At 44.8% G+C, this 27,677-nt stretch overlaps 1 protein-coding gene across 2 annotated transcripts in view; it reads left to right on the plus strand.

Annotated features, from left to right (window-relative positions):
- GRIN2B (glutamate ionotropic receptor NMDA type subunit 2B) overlaps nt 1–27,677 on the plus strand; it is a 423,927-nt gene that overhangs the window by 368,345 nt on the left and 27,905 nt on the right. For both annotated transcript variants that reach the window (XM_045073121.1, XM_013057879.2), the window contains one exon: nt 26,085–26,245. In XM_045073121.1, the coding sequence (XP_044929056.1) occupies nt 26,085–26,245 (161 nt within the window). The remainder of the gene's footprint in view (nt 1–26,084; nt 26,246–27,677) is intronic.

A 27,677-nucleotide genomic window follows, 5' to 3' on the forward strand; every position in this document is an offset into this window, starting at 1 on the left:
GAGTCTCCTTTCTCTCCTTTCTGTGTACCCATGCACAGCATCAGGCTTCATTGTGTCGCTCTCTCCTTGAGTGACCCTTCCTGACATTCCATGGCTCCCTACACAGGATTCCTCACCCCTGACCTCTTCTGTACTGTTGGGGTTTATCATAAGTTGAATGGACCACCCCCCCCCAAAAAAAAGATACGTTCATGTCCTAACCCCTGGATCCTGTGAGTGTTACCTTTATTTGGAAAAAAAGGTCTTTGCAGATGTGATTAAGTTAAGGATCTCAAGATAAGGTCATCCTGGACTACCCAGGTTGATGCTATATCCAATGACAAGTGTCCTTATAAGAGAAAGGCAGAGATTTGACTCAGAAAAGATCAGGAGAAGGCAGAAGCAGAGATTAGAATTGTTGCAGCCACAAGAACCATCTGGAAGCTGGAAGAGGCAAGGAACAGACTGTCTCCTAGAGCCTCTGGAGGGAACACAGCACTGGCACTTGGATTTCGGACCTCTGGCCTCCAGAACTGTGTGAAAATAACTTAGGGTTGTTTGAAGCCACCATGTCCTTGGTAGTTGGCTATGGCAGCCCCCAGAAACAGATAGGGGCCTTTGCAACTCTCCTCTGACCTGCTCTCTGAGTTCCCCGCAGATGTTAGACTTCAGGGTTTCTCCTACTCATCTCACCCCATCCTTCCAAAGTGGCTGTTTCTTACAGCAGGATCCAGTCCAGCCCCTCTTCTCACGAATCTCCTTCACTTCAAAGAATTGATCGCCATTACACTGAAGATTTGCAGATGTATTTTCCACACCACAGAAGTCTTCTGCACGCTGCTGAATTTTTAGGGAAATAGTCAAAAACCCAAGTGTCCTTGAGGGCTCCCGTTCGTGCTGCGCTTGGGGCCGACACGTGTGCACTTCCCATGCAACCTTCTCCTAGACCTTTTCGTAGTAATGTCATTGTCAAAGGGGATTAGAGACAGGTTTTTGTGCGTTCCATCATTTCCACAACTCTTTTCTGTGGACAGTATTATTAAGGCACCCCTCTCATATTCCGGATTGTGTTGCATTGTTCAAATCCCAGACCTGGAAGGGACTTTATGTGCTCCTAAGGCCCTGGGGACATCTTTCTCAATAAAGGTGAACAGATGTCCTCGCTTTGTGTGGATGAACCCATCTTCCTTGTTAGATTATTTGTGACACAGGAGTGCACGCTCATATATATATATGTGTGTTCATATGTGTTTATGTATATATACATGTATGTGCACACCTATGTGTGCGTGCTCATGCATGTACATGTGTGTATACATACACATACGTGCACACATGTGTATACATACACATAAGTACACACACAGTTGTCCTTTAAATAGTGTGGGGGTAGGGGTGCCAGTCCCCTGCACAGCAAAAAAATCTAAGTTTTGACTCCCCAGAAACTGAACTGCTAATAACCTACTGTTGACTGGAAGCCTTACTGATTACATAAATAGTCAATTAATATATATTTTGTATATTTATAGGTATTATTAACTGCATTCTTATAATAAAGCTAGAGGAAAAAATTAAGAAAATCATAAGGAAGGTGGGAGCACCTGGGTGGCTCAGTGGGCTGAACTTCTGGCCCTTGACTTTGGCTTAGGTCATGATCTCAGGGTCCTGGGATCAAGCTTCACATCAGACTCCAAGCTCAGCGGGAAGTGTGCTTGAGAATTTCTCTTCCTCCCCCTGTGCCCCTACCCCCTCCACTCAAGCTCGCTCACTCTTTCTCAATCTCTCTCTCTCAAAAAAAAAAAAAAAAGGGAAAAGAAAAAAAATCACAAGGAAGAGAAAATGCATTTATAATATGGATCAAAAAAATACTGGATCAAAAAAATCCTCATTTAAGTGGACCTGGGCAGTTCAAACCTGTATTGTTCAAAGGTCAACTGTATATCTATCCTCTAAGAATACATACAAACAACAAGATAACGATCTGGATAGCTAGGAACTTGACACAGAGCTACGTTAGGAACACAGTTTCACCTGTGCACAGAACATAAGCTTTACAATATGGATCTGAGGAAGGTTGTCCTTCTTATACAGAAAAAGAAGAAAGTTTCATCTCATTCTGTTGATATTAGAACCATCATTCTGTGAAATGAATCAAAACAAGAGAAAATGAAATTAAGGCAGGGAGGAAGGAAGAAGGAAAGAAATAGAAATAAAGGCAGAAGGGAAGGAAGAAAAGAAAAGAAAAAAATCAGAACTAATCTTTGGCTCTGTATAACTCTTCTTAGAAAGGTGTCCCTAGGTAACATATAAGAGGAAGAAAAGCCTTCCTGGAGCCATAACATTTTTTAAAAAGGCAATTAAACACAATAGCATGAGTATGAATTCATAATTTCCCCACCTCCATTGAACAGAAGTGAGCCCCACCCAAAAGCCAGCAATAGGCAATAAATGATTTCAGTTAAAAGAAATCAGAGCATACAGTGTGGCATGCATCCTTAAGTTTTAGGTGCTCTGGGAATGGGAGAAGCTTGAGCATGTCTTTGAGCTGTTCAGATCATACATTTATCTGCCTGGCTTCCATCTCAGGCCTCTCTCCGTCAGGCTGTCTCGGGCTGGGGAGAGCTAGAGGCTCTGGGACCCCCAGGGATGTTGGCCTCTACTTCCAGCTGAGTCTCTGGTCCTAAGAAAAGACAACTATTCCCTTTAGCTGGCTATGGAAGGCAGGTCCCTCATTCTGAAATTGACTTACATCAAAGGAAAACAAGAGAGGTCCTCAACATCTTTTTTTTCTCTCATTAAAAACAAAAACTAGAAATAAGTATTTGAGTGTAAGGGGGCTAAACTTTTTATGCTCGTTAAATCTTAGCTTGTGGGTTGAGGATTTATTAAGAATTAGTGTTTCGTGCTGGGCAACTAAGTTCAAGTCCTTGGAGACAAATTAACATAGCTGTGAAAAGTTAGATGTGGCCAAAGGCATCAGGCCTAAAATGAATTCGGTTTTAGAGATGCCACAGTTGTATCTACGGTAAACACTGTGGCCTGTGCAGGCTCTGGGCTCTATGGATGTTTTAACCTTTTGCCTTTCCAGTGCCTGCCTCCTTGTCCTAATGACGGCAAGAGTGGACGAGGGGCCCAGTGGACTGTGTGAGGCCTGTTCTGTTTTTGGAAGCTTTCTGCACAGCAGGGTACATGCTCAAGCCAGCGGGGGCCTGAGGGCGCCGGAGGCTGGGGAAGTCCAACCATGTTGTTCACAGTTTGACGCTGGGTTTTCCTCTCCAGCATGGCTCTCGGGGAGCCATGGGGAGACCACCCACGGCCTATGTCTCCTCTGGTATTTCACCCAGTCTTGTCTGGGGGGCTTTGATTCAGAGTATCAAGGGTGTTACCTCCGCCAATATGATCCTGAGAGCTGCCCTAGTGGAGAGAAGAAAATAAGGCGGCAGGAAGCTCCCTCAGGGTGCACACAGCTTGGACTTTGGGGGAGAGAGTCGGGGGGGGGAAGAGCGGAGTCTCGGGTCCTCACTTTAACAATGAGATGGTCAGTCCGTTCGACTGGATCTTTCTATTGTGGAGATGCAGGAGAAGTGGCTGCCTGGGAAGAGGTGGCAGAAAGCAGAGTATGAATATCAGAGTCACTTGGGGGAACCTTTTCAGATAAATGGGCCTCTCAACATGCAGGTGGAAGTTAAAGTACAGGTTTGTAAGTACCCACCTAACAGGATCTGCCAGGAGGCGGCCGGGAAAACACGAGTACGAGAAGGGTCATGAGAGCAAACTGCTTTGGGGGAAGTTATTAGGGCTCTGGCATCCCCCTTTTCTCCCACTCCCCTCAAACCTCCTGGAGGTGCTCTGCAGAGGTTGTTCGGAGAGCTTGGCGTTCACCCTCTGCAGTTAGCATGGAGAAGGGCTGACGCTGGCCTGAGAGGACAGGGTGACAGGTCTAGGTTCCAGCCAGTCACTGGTGTGTGGGCCTTGGTTCCTCTAGTCAGATCAGGCCAGGAAGGCAGGAGGGAGTTAGGCTGGGCCAGGACTACAGGCGGGTATTTTTAGAAATCCCCTGCTCAGGATGAAGCAGCCGAAACAGAAATACGCAGGAAGGGCATCATTTGACAGAGAAGCCGGAAGGACCCATGTAAGCAACCAGGTGCCCTCTGGGAGTGGCAGACCAGTGTTCTCCCTTTGAGAGAATCTCTGAAGTACCCATGAACTTGTCTGATATGGGGAAGAGTCTTCTTTGAATGCTGGCTGAGCGTAGAGACCGTCCATGCTAGATCACCATAAGCCCCTCAGGTGAGGACTCTCCTGCTCCAGGGGCCTTTCCTGTCTCCACTGCCTTTCTTCTCAGCCCAGAATGGGGGGTAAACAGCTCGAATACAGGATCTGTAATGGCTGCCTTCGCTTGGGCTTTTGTCTTGGCCAGCTCGTAGTCACTGGGATTCCTGGGGCCAAATCTGCCCGATCCTCTCTGCCCTTCTTACTGAACATGTGATGAACTATGTAATGGGCAGGTGCTAGAGGTCTGCTGTTAGACTTCCCATCTGTGGCTACTCTTAGTCCTCATAGCCACCCTTGAAGGTAAAGATTAGTGACACCATTTTCCAGATGAGGAGGAGAGTTCTATAAGGGTCAAGCAGATTCCCCGAAGTCACATAACTAGCAAGTGAGGGTGTCAGGGTTTGATCTGGGGAGAGCTGCCCCGGAACCTGCAGCTGCCCCATTTTACCACCCCGACAGAGCCGTGTGTCCTCTCCGTGCGCTCCTAGAGGTGTTGGCCTGAGGCGTCAGAATCCAGTCAAGCCCCCTCTCATGGGGATCTGCCTGGCCTGCCTCCTCAGCTTCTCCAGGTTGGGGGGGTGATGGTGGACCCCCACGGAGAGTGGATAGACCACTCTCTCCCCAGCCGTTAGTGCGCAGGAACTTAGAAGAGACTCTCTTCGCTCGAATCTGGGCTCTGTTGTCTTTGTTTCTGAATTCATAGTCCCTTGCACGTCTAAAAGCTGCTGACTTAATGAGGGTTGACGCAGAATGTCACTGGGGGCTGAGTTTTCTCTCTCCTGGGAAGGAACCCGTGTACTTACTTAATCCAGCTAGAAAGGAAAAGATCCCACTCTCAGGAACCTTCCTCTGAGAGGAAAGGGCAAGAAGGCAGGGAAGAAAGAATTGGAGAGGAGGGAAACGTACGCCATGGCATCCCTTCATCTTCATCACTGTATTGGCTGTTTCTGAAGTCCCCATCGCAAGGAGACCATGAGTAGCTCAAGTCTGTAAACCACCTTGGTATTAAAACTGTTAAATGCTTAGTTCCTGAAAGCTTGCTCCCACGCCTCTCAGCTTATCGCTAGCACCGCAGTCTGATCTGAGCGAGGTGCACGCCTGTTCCGTTGCTTGCAAGAACTGATTGCCAACAGACCCTGAGACAGCTGGGACTCAGCCTTTTTTGGACTGAGTACAAAAGAGATGTGGAGCTGGGTGTCATCCTGGTACTAAAGAAAGAATGCTGGGATGTCTAATGATGTCTCCTAGTGGCCTCAACGACAGATTGAACAAGATGGCTAACAGCATTGCGTTATGAAGGATGCTGCAGCCGCGGCCCCTCCCGAGCATGGGAACCTTGAGGGGAAGGAGCCTTTTTTTTTGCTTCGAGAAAAAAAAAAAGTGCATTTGAACACAGGACTTTACCACTCACAGGCCTGTATGTGACACACCCACCCATTGCTGCAAACACACGCACGCACACACTCCCACAGAGGGTGCAGATGCAGCTCTGACTTGGAGCACTGAGCAATTTTCTGCTTTTTCCTTTTCTCCTTATAAAAGCGCGTCAAATTAATTGCAGCCAATTATGTACAAATCCCTCTCTCTCTCTGCCAATCAGGGCTGCCTGAACGGGCAAGAGGCGCTCTCACCTGCTTCATTATGCAAATTGATATTCAAACGTGGAAGAACAATGCAGCCTTCAGCACAGCAGTGGTTCCAGGTTGCTAATGAGAAGAGGCTGCCGTCAGAGGAGTTGTTCTCATCCTCTGATGCTGACTGGAGAAGGCTGGGAAAGCTTCTGGTGGAGATGGGGCCGAGTCAAAGTCAGCCCCAGTTTCCAGAGCGCCCACTCCCCCGCTGCAGCTCAGGCCCCCACGGGGAGGGTCACTGCCTGGTCTGACACGGTTCGGGGTGGTTTGGAGTCCACGTAGTGTAGACAGGGCACCTTAATTCCTTCATCATCTGACAACCATAAATACATTTCCCAGGACACAGCGGGCGTCTGGAAGCATGAGGTCAGGTGTAGCCCTCAATGTCCCAGTGCTCAGAATGCCTGTGGTCAAGGTCAAGTGTGATCCACCACACCAATATGCAAAAACTGTCCACACCCACACACACAGGAAGAAATCAACACACTGAGATCTCACATGATGAGATTAATTTACTGGGAAAAGAACTAGCTGTTCGTTCGTTCCAGAGCTACTGAGTGCAGCGAAAGAGATCTTTGATTCCCTGCTAACGGGGCACCTTCTGTAATAGCTGCCTCACCTGGTTGCCTTGCCTCTGCACTTCAGAATCTCTTGAATTGGAATGACAGTCTCGCCCCTCAACCCCAAGTCGTGGAAGAGAGACTTTTAACAAAATTATGTCATTGTCACTCTGGTCCTCTCTGCCAGGGCTGGGAGAGCCAAACACCACGTGCAGCAGGGCGGGACACTCTACTTGGCTGCTGTGGTCTTAGTGACGTGGACTGGGGCTAGGAGGAGGTTGGTGCTGGGAAGCTGGGCAGCTTTCCAGCTCCCAGGAGGAGTCTTCCTAGGGCGACTTCAGTTTCCGGTTCCAAGTGCTGTGAAACCACACATTGTTCAGTACACCCGTGTTCTAGGATGAGGCCCTCCAGGTTCCCAATGACCCAGACAAGTGGCCATTCTGCCACCAGTCCTCCCTCCTTTGGCAGTCCCAGCACTGCAGGTGAGCTGCTGTGTACACAGAAACCCAACACGACATCCTTATGGCATCTAAGGACGTGTGATTCAGTGAAGGAGTCGGAATCCCTGAAAGAAAGATAGCTCCCAAGGCCGTCCACGAGCTGGGCCAGTTGGTCTGTGCAACCACTACTTTTTTCAAAATGGTTTCATGTGCTAATATTCCTAGTTTCCACATTTACAGCAAAAACAAAAGGGTTTTAAACTCTTTGCCTCTTAAAATGCAGATACCTTTGGGACATTGAGTGATGGTTTAATCACAGATCCCGGAGACTCTTTTTTAGATCGTCTTCCCCTTAACACCTAGATGTGATCTGTTTGGGCTGCAAAAAGCCAGGGTTTTAATTCTGTGGACATGGGTCAGGTAGGAGGATAGGGACCGTCAGGTTTTGGATGGCCTGGAGGAGAGCTGAGGAAAGTGCCAGCATGAGTTGGGTTTGGGTTTGAGCATACAAAGTGGAGTGCAAGGGCCAGCCCTGAGCCCCAAGCAAGGGAAGTAACTTCTCCTTTCTTCAAATGCTTCATCACCCATCTCCTGCCCCCACAGCATGTCCAGATCGGGTAGGCTAGACTCCTTCCTCCTACTATAGCCGGTGGCCATGTCTGTTACCGTCCACTGAAATAAGTGATCCACTCTAGGCTCCTTGAAGCAACAGACACTACCTCCCATATCTCTCTTCAGCTCCTGGGACGGTGCCTGCTACATCTTAGAAGTGTGTTAAGTGAATGAATGTTCCCAGAACACAAGCTAGTAGCATGAACACTAAAAGTCTGTCCTCCTATGGATTAAATGGCCATTCATGAGTTAACCATCTACAGTATTGTTTCTCTGGGGAAATCTATCTCTGTTTCTGAACAGCTGATTTATAAATGAACGGTGGGGACAACATGTTCACAGGTTGGAGCCAGCCTATTAAAAATTGCATTTCCGAAGCCAAAAACAAATTGACCTTTGCATGATGTTTTCCTTTGCAGTGTTAGCAGCCATGGCCCTCGTCTGTGGTAGTCACTGTGTAAAGCCACGTCTGTAGCTCCAGCCTCAGAGAATGGAACAGTCCTTAATGACCATGAGTAGCGTTCCCCGGGCTAGAAGCTTTACATGCTCTGTCTTGTTTCCTTATCCTCCCAAACCTTATAGGCGGATGCTGCCTCTGCTTTAGAGAAGAGAAAAGTAAGATTCAGCCTCTACAAAATGTGCGCTATGACTGGGCTCCCAGACCCCTTCAGTGCTTCAGGTTCCCACTTATAAAATAGGGATAAAAATCTTGCCTATGTTAGAACTATTATTCTAGTAACAACTTAGAACACCTGGAGAGTGCTCAGAACAGAATCCCTCAATCAATGTTAGGACTCAAATCCTATGGCAGACCCTGGGTTCGGGCCTAAACCATCTCACGTAGCTCATGCTATTTCCAGTAGATGATTTAATATATGGCCTTGACAGTCACAGACAGTCTGCTGCTGATCCACTCTAGAGCCCACTGTGTGGCCCCCTTGACCCTCCTGGCTCCCTGCACTTGCCTATTTCAGCAAGACTTAGAGTGGGGGTGTCAGTGAGGGGCTGATAATGTCAGGGCTGGACAGGCTGAAATACATGTTTCTTCCTTGGACAGGCAGGGCAGGTCACTTCTCTGGGCTTAGATTCCCAGAAAACAGCTCTGGATCCAAGGCTGCCTGGAAAAGGGCATGGGCCAGAGGGGCCTTGTACCTCTTTCAACCAGCCTTCTAAGTCTTTCTTAGCCTCCTTCTAGCTGCAGAGTAAGAACTCAGTGCATGTTTCTGAACTCTGTCTGTCACCCATCACTAGGATAGAAAACAGTTACTTCCAGAAGAATCTCCTTTGACTACTGGGCCCCACCCCTAACTGTTTCTTACAGGAGTGGACAGATTATAAAATTGGGTTTCTCTTAAAGCCTTCTCTGCTCATGTGGTCTGTCTTGGCAGAGAATCATCTGTCCTTTCTGACTCTCAGGAGAAGCACACCCAACTGCTCCCACCTCAGGCTCTCTTGGAGACTTAGGAAAGAGCCTCAGTATCTTTGGCAATTATTGGTGAAACTACAGGATCACAGGATTTGTAACATTCTTGACTTTATCATCATTACCCACGTTGATTAGATTATTTGGTAATGGAAATTATGTTCTTATTGCTATAAATATCACTATGCTATCATAATTTGTCCACTAATGGAGGAAATTCTGATGCTCCCTGATGACCCTTTTGCCATTTGGAAAATTCCCAGAATTATAGATTCCGTGTGGGTTTGGGGGAGCCGAGGCCCAACGGTCTCAGTCCCTAAAGCTCCTCTTCTAGGTTCCCAACCCTTTCGTCCCCCACACTCCTTTGGGTCTCTACCAGCCAATTCACACTTAACATGTGCTGTCTTGGTGCCCCTGACCCTGCATACGTGTACAACGCAACCAGAACGCCAGTGTTCTCTAATCAGTCTCTTTGCTTTCCAGTTTCACCGCCTGACCTTTATTTATTCAAGAGATAGACCCTACATGTCTTACTGGAACAGGGTAAATAAAGGCAGGTCTGAATAGCTCTGTGCAGGCCTGCTCCCGCTAACCTTTTTGTCAGCCCTGAGCTCAGAGTCCAATCACACAGTCGATCTCGGGAGTCCTAGAAGTTGCTCAGGACTAATGCCTAGAGGCCCTGGAAAAAGAAAGACCAATAGTTGTGCTTCTGCATCTCAAACAGTCTCTCCAAAATCCCTCTGCCCCTTGGTAAGCCCCTTGTTCAACCAGGATTCTGCCTCCTACCAGAATCCTGATACTTTCCACAGTTCTTTGGATTGACAAAGGCCTGTTTGTACCATCTGGCTTTTTTTTTTTTTTTTTTTTTTTTTTTTTTTTTTTTTCAGTTTTTCCATTCCCTGCACTTAGCATAATACCTAGTACATGATAGCAATTAATTCAGCAAGTATTTATGGGAATGGCCATCAATGACGCTATGGGTAGGATTGCCGGATTTAGCAAATAAAAATGCAGGGCACCCAGTTAACTTTAAATCTCTGATAAAAGTGGCAAGTGTGGTTTTAGTAGAAGTATGTCCCAAAATTTTGTGAAAACTCTACATGTGAGGTATTAGAAACGTGTTGAGACTGCCCATGTGTCATAGTCCAGTGAGCAAAGCAGACACTGAAATAGTTCTTAAAACAGAAGATGGTAAGTATAGAGGAATTTCCTTGGGTGCTCATTTTCAAGGTTAAATAAACCCAATCTTTTAGGCTTTTACCTTAAAATTTGTTCTCTTGTCCTTCACTCACTTTCTTAACCTTCTGAAATTTCTTTGTGAGTTACAGAAAAGAGCACACAATGACCGTAGAGCCCTCCCAGTGGTGTATCAGGGACCTGACTTTTCCTTCCCACCTGCCACAATTCCTATTACCGGCTCCCTATTTAAATAGCACCGAATTGTCGATTCATGCAGCTTGTGGTCCACTAGGGCTCCGCAATCTTTTTTCACCATGCTTTTGACAAAGCCAGTTCCTGTCACTTCGCACTTGAGGGCACTCTGGTTTTACATTCTGTGAGAGTTACTTTGTATGTTTCCTAATTGAACTTTATCCTTTTAATATCCTCTTTCTTCATGCCGGACTTACTATTTTGAGGTTTAATTCTGTTTCCCAAATGGCCAGCCATCCAATCCAATTGAGTGTCATAGCAGATTTAAAGAGCAAGTTTTCCATCCCATCACTGAACTTAACTAAGGAAAATGAGACCTTTCCTATTGAGTAAGTTACCCCACACTCCCAACTCAAGCTGATCACATCTCCCCTTTTACCAAGTATCCCACCCACCTAGTCCCAGGGTTCTCTTTTTTGATAAAGAAAAACCTATTTCTTTATAGCTACTTTGGCATTGGCTAGAGACTTTCTCCCATTCTGTTAATTGACTCCTGATTTGGAATTTATAGAATAATTTTAAAGTAGGCTAGCTTCTCTATAAACCATTGACCAAAGGAACACGACACATGTCCTTGGAACCATTCAAAGGACTCAGTGGCCTGGTGTCTTAAATGAATCATCGTGGAGCTCAGTAAGGGAACACTGGAATAGATCCTACTGGGTAGCTGAGACAGTGTCTCCGTTAGTGCATATTTCCTTTGACGAGGTCCATTCAGGATTTAAAAAAATCTAAGTGTGGAATAGATTCATCTAGATTAGTTTCCCAAATAAGGTGTTGCAGTTCATAGGCAGGCTGTCCTGCTGGTAATCCTGTCTCTTCAACCCATTTGTTCATTCTACCAAAAGTCTCTTCACCAAGCCTGGAATGAAATTCACCTTGGGTTTTATTTTAAGTGGAAAAGTATATTTTAACATGTTTATCTGATGCCAGCTTGAAGTGTTCCTCTGAAGATGCACATGGACCAAGCTGGGGAGACTAGTTTCAAAGAGGAAGGCACTTACAGGTGGTTTATTGTTGGAAGCAAGAGTTGTCAGGGAACAGTGACAATGTGTTCCTAAAAGGCAGTCTAAGCTCACAATATCCTGTAGGTGGGCCATCAAATACGCATCTTATCTAAAATCTGGAAGAGGCTCTAAAACAAGATTATTTCTCTCTCAGGTTTTCTATCTTTTTTTTTTTTTTTACATTCGTAGAATTATATGTTATATGGTGTGTAACATACTAATAACATTTATCATATTTGTCTCTCCCTGCTATACTATATCCTCCATGAGGACAACAATTTTTGTCTCTGTTCACCAATATATCCACCATAACTATGCAGAACCTTGCAAATAGAGGTGCTCAACTATTTGTTGAACAGATTAATACTTTAGCCAATCAGTGCCTAAGATAGTTATCTAATTCATTGGGTGTTCGTGGTATAAGCCAATACTTTTCTTCCTTTCTTAGTCATTCGGATTTGAGAAGCAGTGGAAGGTAGCTTCGTACCTAATGGTTTGGGGGTAGATAATGTAGATCAGAAATATTTGACATTTATAGTAGCAGATAGAATTTGCTCATCTTGTGGTTTCTACTGTTAAATCATCCCAATTGAGGAAGCAGTATTGGAGAAGAGTAGTGAATGAAGGGTGTCTCCCACCCAACTGCTATTGTGGTTTGTCAGATCTTAAATTACAAAGTGATTTCAGGACTTACTTGGCTAGATACTTGATGTCTTCGAAGCCCTGATTACTCCCTTCCTCCTGCATGAGAGGACCACAGTGGCCCGTCTGTGTTCGTGCCAGTTGTACACAGTTCTTCGACTTCGCCTTCTCAACCCGCCAGCTGTCCCCTGGTTGTTTCTGTTCTCCCGTGATGCCTCTAACAAGAAGTGGCCAACCCTGCTGTACTGCAGCGGAACCACTCTCCGCTTTCATAGGGGAAGAGAGATAAATGATAACAAAACAAGCTTATATAAATAGGAATTATTAAAAGGAGAAACGGTGTCTAAGATTTTCCTGGAAGCAATACATGTTAAACGTAACCTCTTAAGCCATCTATGATCTTCTGTGTCTAAATCCCTTCTACGCTATAGACGTGTAGCTTCTAAATCCCGGTACTGTGACATGGAGCTGATGGCTATGAGCTCACAGAATATGCCTGCATGGAGAATAACCCCAAAGAGGAATGTGAATTAATGTCGTTCGGAATGATTTTCACCAAAAGGGTTGGAAGTAAAAGGACTGTTTGGCTTAACCCTCAGTCAGTTGGCAAAATTAAATTTCATTCCTCTACCTATATGGCTATTGATCTTTTACTTTTATAGCCATCGTCTTAGAATAACTGTGTTACCGTTGTAATTGGAGGACCATTAAGGATGACTTAGGCACGTTGAACTCCCATTACCCCTTACAGGCTGGGGCCTGCCTTGGCTGTGGTGCAGGACAGGTACCAGTGGGCTCTCAGTTCATGTGTGGTAAGGTGGTGGGAGCCGTGAGGGGACAGAAGCTGGGAATGGCTATTTGGTCTTGGGTAGTTCATAAAAAGCTATAAATACTCAAACTCTGTTGAGGCATTTTACTAACTTCATCCCCTTTTTGGCTTGTAAGACACTTTAGAATTTACTAACAGAGTTTACTGTTATTTAGAAATTTGCAAGGGCTTCTTTGCTGCAAATGCCACCAGCAGATTATAATTTTATCAATAATATTGTCATCTCTTTTTAGTGCCACCAGACTTAGACCTGCATCATTCATGGTATAAACTTTACGCTTGCAAGATAACTACCATCTCTCTCTTCAAATGAGATCAGGTTAACAAAGGATAAGTATGTACAGTGAGGAAATCACTCAGTAGGCATTTCCCAAACCATGTTTCACAGCTTACTGAGTGTTCTAGGAAACACACTGGGTCTTCTTTAAAAAAAAAAAAAAAAAAATCCATGGCAAAATTGGTTTGGGAAAATTCTGTATCAGGGTTAAATAAGCTTCTTTACCAAATAACTTGTCAGAACCCTCCTCTGAGAGGGTCCGCTGTGAAGCCCCATAAGGCATGATGCAGTAGGCACTGTGGTGTCACTAAACCTCCCTCCCAGCCCTGACATTCTATAAGCCGGAGTGGCCCCAGCCCAGGGCTGACTTTATTGACCAAGGCAAGAAGTTCTGCTGTGCTGTAAATGGGTCACAGTGTAACCGTGTGTGCTCCTGCTGGCATTTCCATTTCTCGGTGTGGAATTGACTGATCTGATTGATTTGCCAGGAAAGCAGAAGTGTGCCTGTTCCCCGTGACGTGCCTCTTCCTGGATCCTCACTTGCCCTAGGCCCCACCTGGCACGGTCCATTGGCAGTCCTATCCCCAACCCCGGCTTCATGTTAGGAACCTTGGGTTATCATGCTAACAACGGGAGCGCTCCAGAATTCATCAGGGTATCTTGCATGTGGAAATCCTGATGGTAACTTTCAATATTCTCCCCCAAACTTTGTAGGAGCTGTTAGGACTGCTCATGAGGCTCCCGAATCCCAGTTTCCATGGTGAATCCATCTGTACCCTTTCCTTAAAATCTTTAAAGGCCACTTCTCTTTGCTAGCACCCACAGCTTTTATAAAATATCTGCAGCATTCCATGTACTCTCCCAGGCTGGTCTGAGAGGTGGATTGGATGGCCAGAACACCCCTTTGTTAAGTGTCCATTATGGGTAGGTCGAGGGAGCACAGCCGAGGCCACCTGTCACACACAGGCTGACTTAGGAACCAAAATCAAATGCCATAGTCCTCACACCTCTGTTCCACTTCGTCTGCTTGTTACCATAATCATCTCCAATTCTGTCACATTTTTGGTGCCAAAGAAATACTCATATGCATTGTCAAGTCCTAAATTTGACAAGCTCTTGTGGGATCTCAGATCTGACATATTTTTTGAAGGGAAGATGGAGAAGGTGCCAGGAAAGATGTCCTCAGCTAGCACGAGGACGAATTAACTCCTTAGTCACCAGATAGGTGAGGAGAGCACCAGCTCTCAGAAATCCCGATGTTCAACTTCAAGTTGGACGGGGATGCGTTCGCTAGGAAGGAGTATACTTTGAATGATTTTTTTTCATCTATAACAAGTGGTTCCACAGATCATTCATTCCTTTAGTCATTCATTCATTCATTCACATCAAGAGATTCTAAATACCAGGGATGGTTCGAGGCACTAGTGATACAGCAACAATCACCACAGACAAAATCCTCTCCCTCACATTGCTTGCATTCTGAAAGGAGGGAGAAGAAAATAAATATAAAGAACAGTTATTGACAATATCAGGTGTTTACCTGCTAACGCAGAGCAGAGAAGGGAGATAGTGAGTGCCGGCAGGGGAGTTGAAATTCTAGATGGAGCGGCCGGAAAAGGGCTCGGTGAGAAGACCATCAAGTCTGATCTGAAGTCAGCGAAGGGGAGTGATGGATATCTGGGGCTTTCTGAGCGAAGAGAAGAGCATGTGAAGGCAGGAGCTTGCCTGGCACGTTCCTGGAAGCGCAAGGAGGCCAGTGTGGCTACTGAGGGACAGGGGAAGGAGGGAGGTGACAGATGAGGGGTGAGGTGATGCTGACCCTACCGCTTTCCCTCCTTCGTCCTCCTGAGTATACAGACGTGCATCCTGTCAGAGCTGCCATCTGATGGCTTTGTCATGTGTTCCTCCCATTATATTGCCCCCGAAAATCATCCAGACCCTTAGTCATTTTCCAGTAAATATCCCTGCCCCAGGATCTGTGCTCTTCAAGCTGTGTTGCTGTGACTCCATAATGTCACCTCTGCACCATGGTAAACACCTGGCGTCCTTCCGAGCCTGACCCTTCAGGGTGCTCTGTGGTGTAGCTTCTGGCTGTGTGCCAGCTCAGTGTTCCAACATTCCCATGTACAGACATCCTTTCCAACTTCAAGGAAGTCATAGCGCTTGGGTCCCTCCACACCTTGGCTCACACCATACCTCTTGCCCCAAGTGCCCTCCCCACTCAGTAGAAGCCTTGGCCAGTCTGGAAGAGCTCCATCTCTCCCTCCTGTCATTGGCCTCCTAACCCACCCACACATGATGATCTCTTCTCCCTCCAAACTCACAGAGCCGTGACTTGCCTCACATCTCATTTGGAACTTGGCACACTCACTTCATTGTTGGATTCCTCTACCCTGCACACATTAGCTGAACATCTGTTTTCTGTGCATAGAACTCTGGGAGGTGTTTTATGGTTCTTTGAGGACCCTGGGTTTGAATCCTTGCTCCGCTCATTTCTAGCTGTGTAGCCTTATTCAAATTACTTACCTCTCTGGGCATCAGTTTCCTTGTCTGTTAAATGGGGATAACAATATACCTTGTAGGGTCGATGGAGAGATGAGTGAATGACTGTATGTCAGTTGTGCATACGTTGTTGTAGAAGGGTTAGCTGCTTCTCTCATTACACTACCATTTTAATTTCCAAATGTACAGAAACGAAGGGATTGTATCTGTGGCCTCATTTCATTTCGGATATTCATTTCAGAGCCCAGTGACTTATGCATGGGTTATAGTCATTAAATGTGTGTTGATGATATTTTATGGTCAGACACTAGACTTTGCCAAACACGTAAGACTTCAGAGTACAGGCATGACGTGGCAAAGCTAATATTGAAGTAAATTCATCTGCTCAGATCTCCTAGCTCCGGGCCAGACCTCAGATAGCTCACACAAACTCTAACGCTGTCATCTGATTTTATGATGTATTTTAGGAAATACTTATTAAGGTTCATATATCCAAATTTTGTAAAATGCCAAAAAGGTACAAACTAATAACCAGATTCCAGGAATCTGAAGAGCTGGTGTGTTTTACGTTCTAGGTGCAATTCTGGGGACACTGCAGGAAGGCAGTGACTGCAGAAGCATTCTGTTTCCTCCCTTCCCCCGCCCTTCCTCCCACCTCAGCACCACACTGAGCCCAGAGAGGTGAGGGTCTCCTTCCCCAGCAGCACAGCATCCAAAGTTAGGAAGACAGATTTACCAGGCTTCTCCCATCCAACAGTGAATTTCTTCATCTGCAAACTTCCGTGTGTTTGCTGCTATGGACAAGCAGTTCTAATATTAACAGAGCTAATATTAGTGATAAGAGGAAAAAGAACAGAAATGACTCAGGTCTTCAGTGCTCACTATATGCTAACTCCTTTTCTGGCAGTCGCAGAATGGTATCGGGTTCTCTAGGGGCCCAGGAAGAGAAGTGAATTACTTTCAGCCCTTCTATTATATTCCTGTGTCTTCTAACTATGTTCTATAATGTTATCATTAATTGCAATTCAGTCACTTAGTCTGAGTGAATTTGAACACTGTTCTCTCCAATGAATAATTTATGATGAAATGTAGAATAATTGTTTTTCCCTCCCACCTCCATCCCAGATTATAACTTTCATGAAAGTGTGGAATCTAGAATGTTCTAATCCATCACTGTATCCGCAACAAGCTTGTTCCACAGGGAGGGTCCTGACCCCCGAGTTTTGAAATAGAGGCTTTGTAATGGGATGTTATGCCTTATTTCACTGCTTAGAATATAGTTGAAATTCAGTTTCAAAATTAATGGCTTGTTTATTAAGTTGTTTATTAACTCAGTTAATAAGTGATGGAGCTCAGATTTGAACTTCAGTCTTTGGAGATTAAGATTCTTCCTCTTCCTCTGCCCTTCCCCACTCCTCTCCCTCTCTAAAAAAATAAATGAAATAATTTTTTTAATTAAAAAAAAATAACAGAAGAGAGAAAAGACACAAAAAGTGTTGCCCTTTGAGCAGGGGATGCACATGTGACCCAGCACTCCTGGGTGTTTACCTTAGAGAAATGAAAATTTATGTTCACCCAGAAACCTTCACATGAATGTTACAGCTGCTCTTTTTGTAATTACCCCAAACGGAGAGTAACCTAAATGTCCTTACATGGGTAAGTGGATAAACAAGCTGACACATCCATACAATGCAGCTCCACTCAGCAATAAAAAGGAATGACCTACAGATACACGCAACCGCATGGTTGCATCTCAAAGGCATTATTAGAAGGACAAAAACCCATCTCAGAAGGTTACGTCCTGTATGATTCCATTTAGATGACATCCTGGAAAAAACGCCATTTATGGAAATAGACAACAGATCGGTGGTCACCAGAGGTTAAAGCAGGGGAGGAGAGAGTAAAGGAGCAGCAGGAGGGAATTTTGGTGGGCGCGGGGGTGGAGGGGTGGTGATGGAATTGTTCTGTGTCCTGATGGTGCTTGTGGTTGCAAGATTCTGTATGTGGTTACAATTCGTAGGACTAACGAGGGTGTAGTGTTTCAAAGGTATGTGGCTCCAGTTGGGGGAGACAAACACCCTGGAGATGGGTTGGGGTAACAGTTGCCCAAAAGTATGAATGTGCTTCATGCCACCATCCTGGGCACTTACAGATACAATGAAAAGGGGCGCCTAGGGGGCTCAGTCGTTAGGTCATTTTGGCTAGGATTTTGGCTCAAGTCATGACCTCATGGATAGTAAGATGGAGCCCTGTGTCGGGCTCCACGAGCAGCACTGAGTCTGCCTGAGATTCCCTCCCTCTCCCTCTGCCACTCCCTCTGCTCACACTCTCTGTCCCTCTCTAAAAGAGATCAAATCTTTATTTTTTTTTTAAGATTTTATTTATTTGTCAGAGAGAGGGAGAGAGAGCGAGCACAGGCAGACAGAATGGCAGGCAGAGGCAGAGGGAGAAGCAGGCTCCCTGCCGAGCAAGGAGCCCAATGTGGGACTCGATCCCAGGACGCCGGGATCATAACCTGAGCCGAAGGCAGCTGCTTAACCCACTGAGCCACCCAGGCGTCCCAAGAGATCAAATCTTTAACAAAAGAAAATGAGACAAAATTTTGCACTAAATTTAATGTTATTAATACTTTTACCACAATTTTAAAATGAATGAATGAATAGAATAAGAAATTTCACAAAAATAGTAAAAGTCAGTACTAAGAGAAGTGGTGAAACAGGGTAGGCATGGTAATGAGAATGATAATGGGGAGTGCTGGGTAGGTAAAAAAAAAAAAAAAGTGGGCCCTTCAGGATTCTGATGTTCTACTGCAGCCTCATAATTAGTAATATGGGCCAAACGCCACTCTTGTATCTGAAGTCTTCCTACCTTTTCCCGCGGGTGCCTTGGAAGGCTGAGTGGCATTTGGGCATTGATCCTTTTTGTGATTCAAATGAAAAAGCGGGCAGAATGGGATGAATATTTATGTGCAGGATTGTCAGGCTTTGAAGACAAAAGCCCCCAGATTCCATGTCCCATGTGGATGGACCCTGCAAACAGGGCATACGGTGTCTGTTCCCCGCAAGGTCAAGTTCCCGGTTTGCCCTAATCCGCGCATGCTGACCAGACTCCCACTGAATGACAAGGACCATTTTTCAGGGCAGCCAACTACCCCAGAAGGCATTTTCTTGCCACCTTCTCCACTTTAGTAGAGCTGCCATCATTCATAACATCTAATTCTAATTAACCTCGCTGGGCTTTGTCTGGTGCTCAGCACGACAGCCTGCGCACAGTCAACATTTAGGAGGGTTTTTGTTTTGTTTGCAGAACCTGCTCTTTCTCCTGGCATCACGTCCTCAAAGACGTCTCTAAAATGTTTCCTCACTCACCACGGAATCTAAGCCGTGTTGGGGGAGAGGTCTGAAAGCAGAGGGATTTTTGCAATGTAAACCAAAGTTAACTTCCCATCTCCACCCTTCCAAATCCAGCCCATCCTCCCTGCTGGCTTAAATCCAGCCTCCTCCATGAAACCCTCCAGGCTGGTTGCAGCCTTTCTCTTTCGGAATTCTGGTGGTGCCGGTCCATGCCTGTGTGGTCTTGTGTTTTATCTCGTTGTGCACCTGCCATTTTTCATATTCTTGGGTGGGAGGGTCATTGTCTAGAGATGCTTCTGTTTCTCCTTGCTTCCCCGGGTGTGTAGACCATCTGGGGGGCTCAAGTCCTGCTCTGCCCCCCTCAATCTCTGTCCTCCAACTTTTCCTTCATGCTTAGACCTCTGGGCTCTTTCTAACACAAAAACCTACTCTTAACACACTGCCGGAGTCCTTCAGTTGCTTCTGACAACAATGGAAGCCAACAATAATGATAGCAGTAACAGTATGGTGTCTTGATCACGTGCCAGGCACCATGCAACATTGTGCCCAGACTAACTGCTTGACTATTGAGAAGCCTGATGAGGTAGGCTCTGTTATTAGCCCCACCGTACAAATGTGGAAACTGGGGCACAGAGAAGTTAAGCAAGATTCTCGAGGTCACACAGTGCTCCAGCAGCAGAGCCAGGATTTGAATGCAGACAGTTTGGCTCCAGAGGCTCTGCTCTTTCTTATCCCCTAGAGCATGAACTGGAAACTACTTTGCACAGAATTCAAAATTCAATTCCCTTTGTGATTCCAGGTTCTGTCACTGTCCTCAGCCGTGTTGGGCTCTGACAGTGACAAGGCACGCGGGATCTCCAGTCATGCCCAGACCCTTTCACCGCCCTATGTCTCGGCACACCTGTCACTATCTAGAAACTCCTTTGCCCCTCTCGTTGAAGGGGAAGTCTCTCTCTTCCAGCCTTGACCCCCATGCTGCAGCTTCCGGACTGCTGGGTAGGCACGCCTGTGCCCCAGCATGACTCACATGCTTCACTGCCCCCCTCCCCACACCGAGCTCATCCCTGGTCAGGCTTTTGTGTCTGCTGTTCCCTGGCACCACTCCACACTCCCCCTCAGTCCTTGGATGCCTGCTTCCTTCACATCACGTGGGTCTTCACTCAGATGCCACCTGCTCTGAAGGGCCTGGGCAGGACAGCCGGTCAGAACTTGTTCTTCTGCTTGTCACTCTTTCCTATCTGACAGCTGTTTCAGCTCCTTCCTAGCCCTTCGTTTGCACTCCATGACATCGTCTGTGTTCCAGTTATCTGTTGCTACACAGCGAGCTACCCCAGCACCCAGGGGCTTGAAGCAAGAACCATTCCATGGTGTTTGACCATTTGGTTGGGGGTGAGGGAGAGTCGGGGTCATATATTTGGGCAGGGCTCGACTGGCTGATTCTTCCACCTCATGTGGCATCAAGTGAGGTGACTGTGGTAGTCATTGGGCAGCAGGGCTGGGCTGCAGGGTCCATGATGGCTTTCGTCTCCTACCTGGTACCCTGACTGGAGTCACTGGAAGCTGGGGCTAGGCTGGGATCTTGCATGGGACTGTGATGGCTCCAGTATGGTGGCCTCAGTGCTCTTGGACTTTCTGCACAGTGGACTGCTTCCCCGGAAGCGAGGTTCCAGGAGGCCCAGGTGGGAATTGCAAAGCTTCTTATGACCTAGCCTCAGAAGTCCCAGAATGTTACTTCTGCACCTTCTGCTGGCCAAGCAAGTTGCCGAGGCCTGGCCAGAATGAAGGGCAGGGAACATAGACCTCATCCCTCAGTGGGAGGAGGAACAAGGAATTGGTGGTTGTCTAGGAGTCCACTACATTTAAAGAGGGGGCTCTATTATTTGCCTCCCTCCTTTATGATATGCACTCTATAAAAGCAGCATCTTCTTCTTCTTCATACTGTGTCCCCAGCACCCGGAAGAGCAGGTGCACGTGGCAGATGCCGGCAAATCCTTGCTGAGTATCTGCATGAATGAAAGAATAAAGGGGTGAATAAAGGAATGAATGAAAAAAAATGAATGAATGTTTACATCTCTGACTCTCTAATAGTTAAATCTTTCGAAAACAGAGCTGGATTTTCTTTTTTCATCTGTGTATCCATAGTTCTTAATACAGTCCTCTCCACTAACAGATGCTTGGCAAATATTTACCAAATGAATTGATGCATTTTAATTATTACAGTTAAAGGAGATAATGTGAGTTATTACCAGCAAATACATAGGTGTTGGATACAGGTAAGACTATGAGTGAATTAATAATGCCTTATACACATGAAAATAAGTTTGTATATTTCTTTAATAAGTAAAATGAAATGGAGTAGATCCCTGCATACCTTTCCCCTTCTCTCTGCAGAAGGCTCTATGAGAAGGTCTCTGTTGGGAAGGCGGCAGCCATGGCAGCCCCAGGACCCTCCAGTCCCTTTGTCTTTGGGAGAGGGCAGGGGCCTTTGCTCCTGGCCTTCTAGCACCTTTGTCTTGGCACGGCTGCCAAGACTAATTCACTTGGAGGTTACTAAGATGGGGGCTGAGACGATGGTCTGAACAGCTAAGGGGGCTGAACTCTGCTTCCCTGCCTCTGTCCAGGAGAATCAGGTAGGATGACAGTTCTCAGCACATTCAGCCTGGTTTTGCCCTTGTGCAAGTGCAGGCCCACAGTGATTGCTGGAAGCCATGTGTTGATTCCACGGGGTGAGTGTGAGTCAGCACATGATGTGCTGAAAAGGGAAGGATACCCTCCCCTGGGGCCCCACTTCGAGCGAGCCGTCTTCCATCCCAGCACACAGGTGTAGGGCTCGTCAGCCAGCCTCGGAGTTGGCAGTGGGAAGGCTCGGCTCCCAGAGGTCAAGCCTCAGCTTGTCCTCCTGCTTCCCCATGTGGCCTTGGACAACTTACTTGGTCTCTTCCGGGCTTCAGTTTCCTCACCTGTGAAGTGCGGCTGATCCTTAAGGTTCCTTTCTGCATTTTTATTTCTCTGTCTAAATCTGTTGTTATAATTCTCATCGGCAGATCTCTGGAAAAAGTTTCTATGTTCAAGGTCGGCCATTACATGTTACATTACTCATTATATTTCATGAGGAATACTGTGTTAAAGGTCACTACCATAAAATCAGACAGAATGTTTTAGTCCAGTACCACTCTCCTTAGTGTATTTGGGCTTTTAAAATTTTTTTTTAATTGTTTCTTGGGGTCCTCCCTGTTCTGTGGATTTTAAGATGCTTAGTTCTTGACAGGCCAAAATACTACTCCCTTCCCAAGCCCCAGAGAGCACTGATTACTATTCAGGTTAAACAAGTGCTCTGTAATGCCTCACAGCTTGGGGTATGGTTTATTACGGGACATTTAGTGGAAGCATCAAGGTATTTGGAAGATCATTGTTTCCTTCTTCCCCTACAGGCCTCGCTGAACATGCAGTTCTCAGTGGTCATGAATTTTAGTCAAGTTCAAGTTCCCATGACAGTTTTAAAAAATTATTAAAAAAAAAAAAAAAAACCTGAGTTTTATTTAAACCTCACAAGCTGGGACAAGAAGTTTCAAAGAAAAAGCCAAGCTCACTCCTGCTTCTGCATTGGTTAATTCTAGGGCAGCAAACTCACATTCCTGGTCACCAGAGCTGGCCTAGTTTAAGGAACAAATTGGAGAACAAGAGTTTCAGGAAACACTGGCTAACATAAGATAATTTTAGATATTAAAGTTTCGCCCTCACAGAAGCAGTTAATAATTTTTAGAATCCGCCATGTGCCAGATATTGGGTAAAGTGGTTTCCTATCTATTATCTTATTATTGATCAAAAATAATGCTTCCAGAAAAATGGGGCTCTGTAAATACAAGTAACTTGCCCATGTTCACAGCTGGTCAGAGAAAGAGTTAGAAGCCAAACACAAATTATCTGCCTCCAAGACCAGTCCTTTCCAAGACTATACTTTCCCATTCTTTCAATACTGGCTGGTTCCTCTGATTCTTAACTTCTGGAAGATGCTTTCAATCAGAGCCCTGCTCTGTTTTCATTTACTTCCTTTAGATTTTTAATAGCTTTAATTGATTTTCAAATATTTTCTCTCTACTGGTGGCTTATCTCTTCATGATCTTAACTGTCTTTCAAAGAGTTCTTAATTTTGATGAAGTCTAATTTTTTTTTTCCTTTCTTTTGGTGGATTGTGCTTTTGGTGTCATATGTAGAAATCTTTGTGTAACTCGGGCTACAAAGACTTTTTCCGCTATTTTCTTCTAGAAATATTATAGTTCATATTTAGGTGTCCGATTCACTTTGTGTTAATTTCTCTGTATCTCATCAGGTGTGAAATGAAGTTTTTTGGTGGTTTTTTTTTTTTTTTTTTTTTTGCATATGGATATCTAATTGTTCCAGCACCATTTGTTGAAGACACTCCCATCTCCACTTTATCTGCCTTTGCACCATATTTGTTGGTGTATGGATGGACACTCTACTGTCTTCTGATTAATCTCCTTATTCTCTCTATGCTAATGTCACACCTTCACAATCACTATCATTTTATGACAAGTCTAAAAGTCAGATCTTATAAGACCTTCAACTTTTTGCCTTTTTTGGTAAAATTATCTTGTTGGCTATTTTAGATCCTTGATCATTTCTTTAGTTTTTATTTATTCAAGGACATAGTTATAAAACGGCATCTGGAAATCTGAAGATGACTTAAAATTTAAAGTTATGAAATAGGAGTCCTGAAACTTTCCATAATCTAGCTTCATCAGGAAGTGAGGCACTCAGGGCATCCGATCCCATTTGGTTAATCAAAATTATTGTGTATACCTTACGTGGATTGCCAATTTTTAAAAAAAGTAGAAATATAATAATTTATACTGGAATAGAACTGGACATGATTTCAACTGTCACTGATGTTTCAGAAAATACTCTGGGCCCTAGAATATCTTGATCATTGTGAGCATCGGTTGTCACTGTCCTAGCAAAGTGGGGAATCACTGATTAAAGGGAGTCCCATTTATTCGTACTGCTGCCCACCAGAGTACGTACTCTGCTTTTGATTTGGGTGCCGTTTTTCCAAACAAGTGAAGGGTTATAATTGACAGTGATAGGCATAGCATTCTGTCCCTTCCAATAAACATATTCCTGTTTACTTAAACTTGCTATCTGCTGTGCATAGTGAGGAATACTATTAATTAAGCCAATTGATCCCAGAGAATGTTAGCCATTACTACCACTGCATGACATTGAGCAAATTACTCGTCCTCTTTGCCTCAGTCTTCGTCTGTGAAATGAGAGTCTTGGACTAGTTAACCTTGAGTGACTTATCCAAATCTAAAATTCTTAGTGACTCTTTAATTCACTTAAAAATCACAGCCCTTTCAAGACCAATTAAGCAAAAACTCTTAATGGCAAAAAGCACCGTGGTAAATCAGACTGGGAGCCTTTGAGTCAGGAAAGTAGTAGTCTTTTGATGCATCACAGATCACCTAATACTACTGCATGACTCTGCTCTTGACTATGGCCAGCTCTGAGCCCTGAAGATGGCATTTGTGGCTCCTGGTGCTGTGATATTTTGTGGTTTATGAAATCCCCATATTCTGAAAAGCTCCTGAGCTTTCCAGGTCAAGGAAAAGTGAAAGGAGAATGTCTTTAATCCCACACAAGTCCAGAGGACCAGAGACCTCTTAAGTTTGCAGGTTAGAGTTTAAAATACATCTCCAAAGTCAATGGTATAGTATTGAAACCAAGAGGACTTAACATGTCTCCATTGTCTTTCGTATGCCAAGGTACGGTAGCGTTACTCTGATCTGTCTGATCACAGGTGTACTAACAGAATGGGAGGGTTGGAAAGGGAAGCTTACTGGGGAATGCACAATACAGACATGAGTTAAAAATAATAGGAAGAATCTGTATTGTGGACTCACTGCATGCAAGGTGCTATGGCAGGCACTTCTCATTATATCCTTTAATCTACATAACAGCCTTGAAAAATAGACATTATTGTCTTCCTCTTGCAAATGAGGAAATGATGCACAGAGAGTTCATGTTATTTGCCCAGGGTCGCACAGTAGTAAGTGATGGAGCTGATCTTCAACTTACATCTTTCTCAATCTAAGTTCAACCTCTTAATGACTGTATCAAAGGCTAGCTCTCAGAATCTAGCCAGCTCATTTAGTGCGTACTTGCATTTGTAGTGTAATAGAAACTAAGAACATAAGTAGTCCTTTTGGGTAGACTTGATGGAAGAAAGAACTCAGAAGGTGTCCTGAAGAAACTGCTTTGAGTTACTTTTTGAGATGAAGGACATGAATTGGCCTCAAGAGAAAAGCGAGTTCATGCTGAGGGAACAGACTATTTGAGGCCATGAAGATACAAATGAATAAATTATTTGTTCAGGAAGCAATGTACAGACTTACTCATTGAAGGGCAATACCAGAAATAAAGCTTGATGTCATAGGGGTGAAAAATCTAAGAGATTTCACTTTGTTATGCTGGGCACTGGAGATCCACTCCCAGTTCTTAAGCAAGGGAAGAAACATAATTAAAATTGTATTTTATTTTGCAATTTATTCTATAACTTTTGTAGAATACATAATGGGCTTTTAACGTGTCAAGGGAGGTCAAGAGAAAATTTCTTAGCAAAATATATTTGATACCCAACAAATTATTTTCGGGAGTACATTGTAGCTCATCCCACTGAAGTCCTATAGCTTCCAATGGTGCAATGACAGTGTATTCAGGCCCTTAAGTTAAGAGGGCTGGAAACATGTTTTACACAATTTTCAGGTATAAGGGTGACTAACCCACTGCAGTTAAGCTCCATACTCCCATCATCACTGATATTGAGCAATATGCATAAATGGAACACACAAAGGTTATATATTAAATCCAGGGTTGGGCTGCTAGAAAGCCCTCAATGATATGTATTAAGTCAAGTTGAAGTCCTCTTTCAATTAGCATCCACTGTTCCTGAGTGAGGGCTGATGTATTTGGTGAACTGTAGCCGGGTGCCTTCCCTATAAATCCACGAATGCTAACTTAATATCTCTTCACATTTTCTGAAGCATTTTCTTCCTTTCTCTCTCTCTCTCTCCCTCTCCCTCTCACTCTCTTTCTCTCTCTCCAGTTCCAGAGACCTAATGACTTCTCACCCCCTTTTCGCTTTGGGACTGTGCCCAATGGCAGCACAGAGAGGAATATTCGCAATAACTACGCAGAAATGCATGCCTACATGGGAAAGTTCAACCAGAGGGGTGTAGATGATGCATTGCTCTCCCTGAAAACAGGGTAAGAACTGCTTCCAAGCTCAGAGTCTTTGATGTCTTTCTCACATTTATTAAATGTACACTGAATCAGGTATATTGTGCTTGGGTGCCAAAGTTAAACCAAAGAAGACTGCATTTGCTTTCCGTGGATTTCCAAGTTGAATTTGGCAATATAATTCAGGCCAGTAAACAAAGATTCCTATGCTATCAGATACCTCTATGTATTTTTGTTTTACAAATTATATTCTACTTCCATTAATGTAACCATGAAACAGGAATGAAGTGGCCATAAAAGTAGAAGGGACGAGTCAAGGCTAAGGTTCATGTATTACACATGAAATGCACAGCTGTTGACCAGAAGGTGAAAATGAATGATTCTGGGGTCTTGTGGATAAGGGAGAAGTGAAAGAAGAAAAGGGTGAAGGTTTTTAGACAACAAGCAGTGAGAATGTGTTGACTGATCTCCAGGTACAGTTTTTGTTGGTGTTCTTTGATCCAGCTTTATACTCTAGAAAGTATTTGTTAAAAGGAGCTCACAAACTGCAGATATGTGGGCTTGCATAATCCCAGCCACATTGGTCCCTTTATCCATTTGGCCTCTCGAAGCCACAGCTGTGGAATAAGACAGATAATTGAGCATCATAGATATTGGGACTTAGGGGTAAGTTATAAGGGGTCTTATAACTGATTTCCTGTGTTGTATGATGACTAGTCACACTTGGACCTCCCAGTGGCTCCAGTTCTGGAAAAGCCACCCAGATGCCTGTTTACTTAAATACTGTTAGACTCTGTCTTATCACCATAAAATCACAGGAGGTATCGGGTAACGGGATTTGAGCTTGGGCATGGGACCACCGTGGTAGATTGTCTGGCCCCTGGTATATCCACAGTTGACAAGCATATTGGAGTTTGGGGGGTTTTTTGGTGTGCCACTTTTCTATCGGGTACTTATGGGCTTTTTGGAAAATGTTTCATATCTTATCGTACCATAAAGGGCTTATTTTTCCTCAAGGAAGGATAAAGCTAACTTACCTTGTAAATGTGAAAGGGAGGACGCATGCTTTTCTTTCTTGCAGACCTCTCTATATTACCTACCTATATGGCTGTATCTGAATTTCTTTCTCTACTTTTGATATGTTTAAATGTTGGTTTGAAATATTGGTCCAGGCCTTCTTGCCATTACCCCTAGTTGTACTCCCTTCCCTGCATATTCCTTCCTTGGAAAGTGCACTATATAAAATGAGATTCCTAGATGTTTCGGAACTTGTGAGGTCTGGATGTGTCTATACGTTGGGTTCTCCTGTAGTTGCACACATTTGCTCTTAATAAGCCTGTGCTGCTACCACCCAGAATGCTCCTTTCTTTCCTTGTGCTGCAAAACAGAATATTGAAACCTTTCTGACCACAAAAATAGCATTGCACAGCTATTGAAACACATACACCTACACTTATCC

Source organism: Mustela putorius, unplaced genomic scaffold, assembly GCF_011764305.1.
Source record: "Mustela putorius furo isolate JIRA1106 unplaced genomic scaffold, ASM1176430v1.1 tig00537227_pilon_pilon_pilon, whole genome shotgun sequence".
In the NCBI taxonomy this organism is placed as follows: Eukaryota; Metazoa; Chordata; class Mammalia; order Carnivora; family Mustelidae; genus Mustela; species Mustela putorius.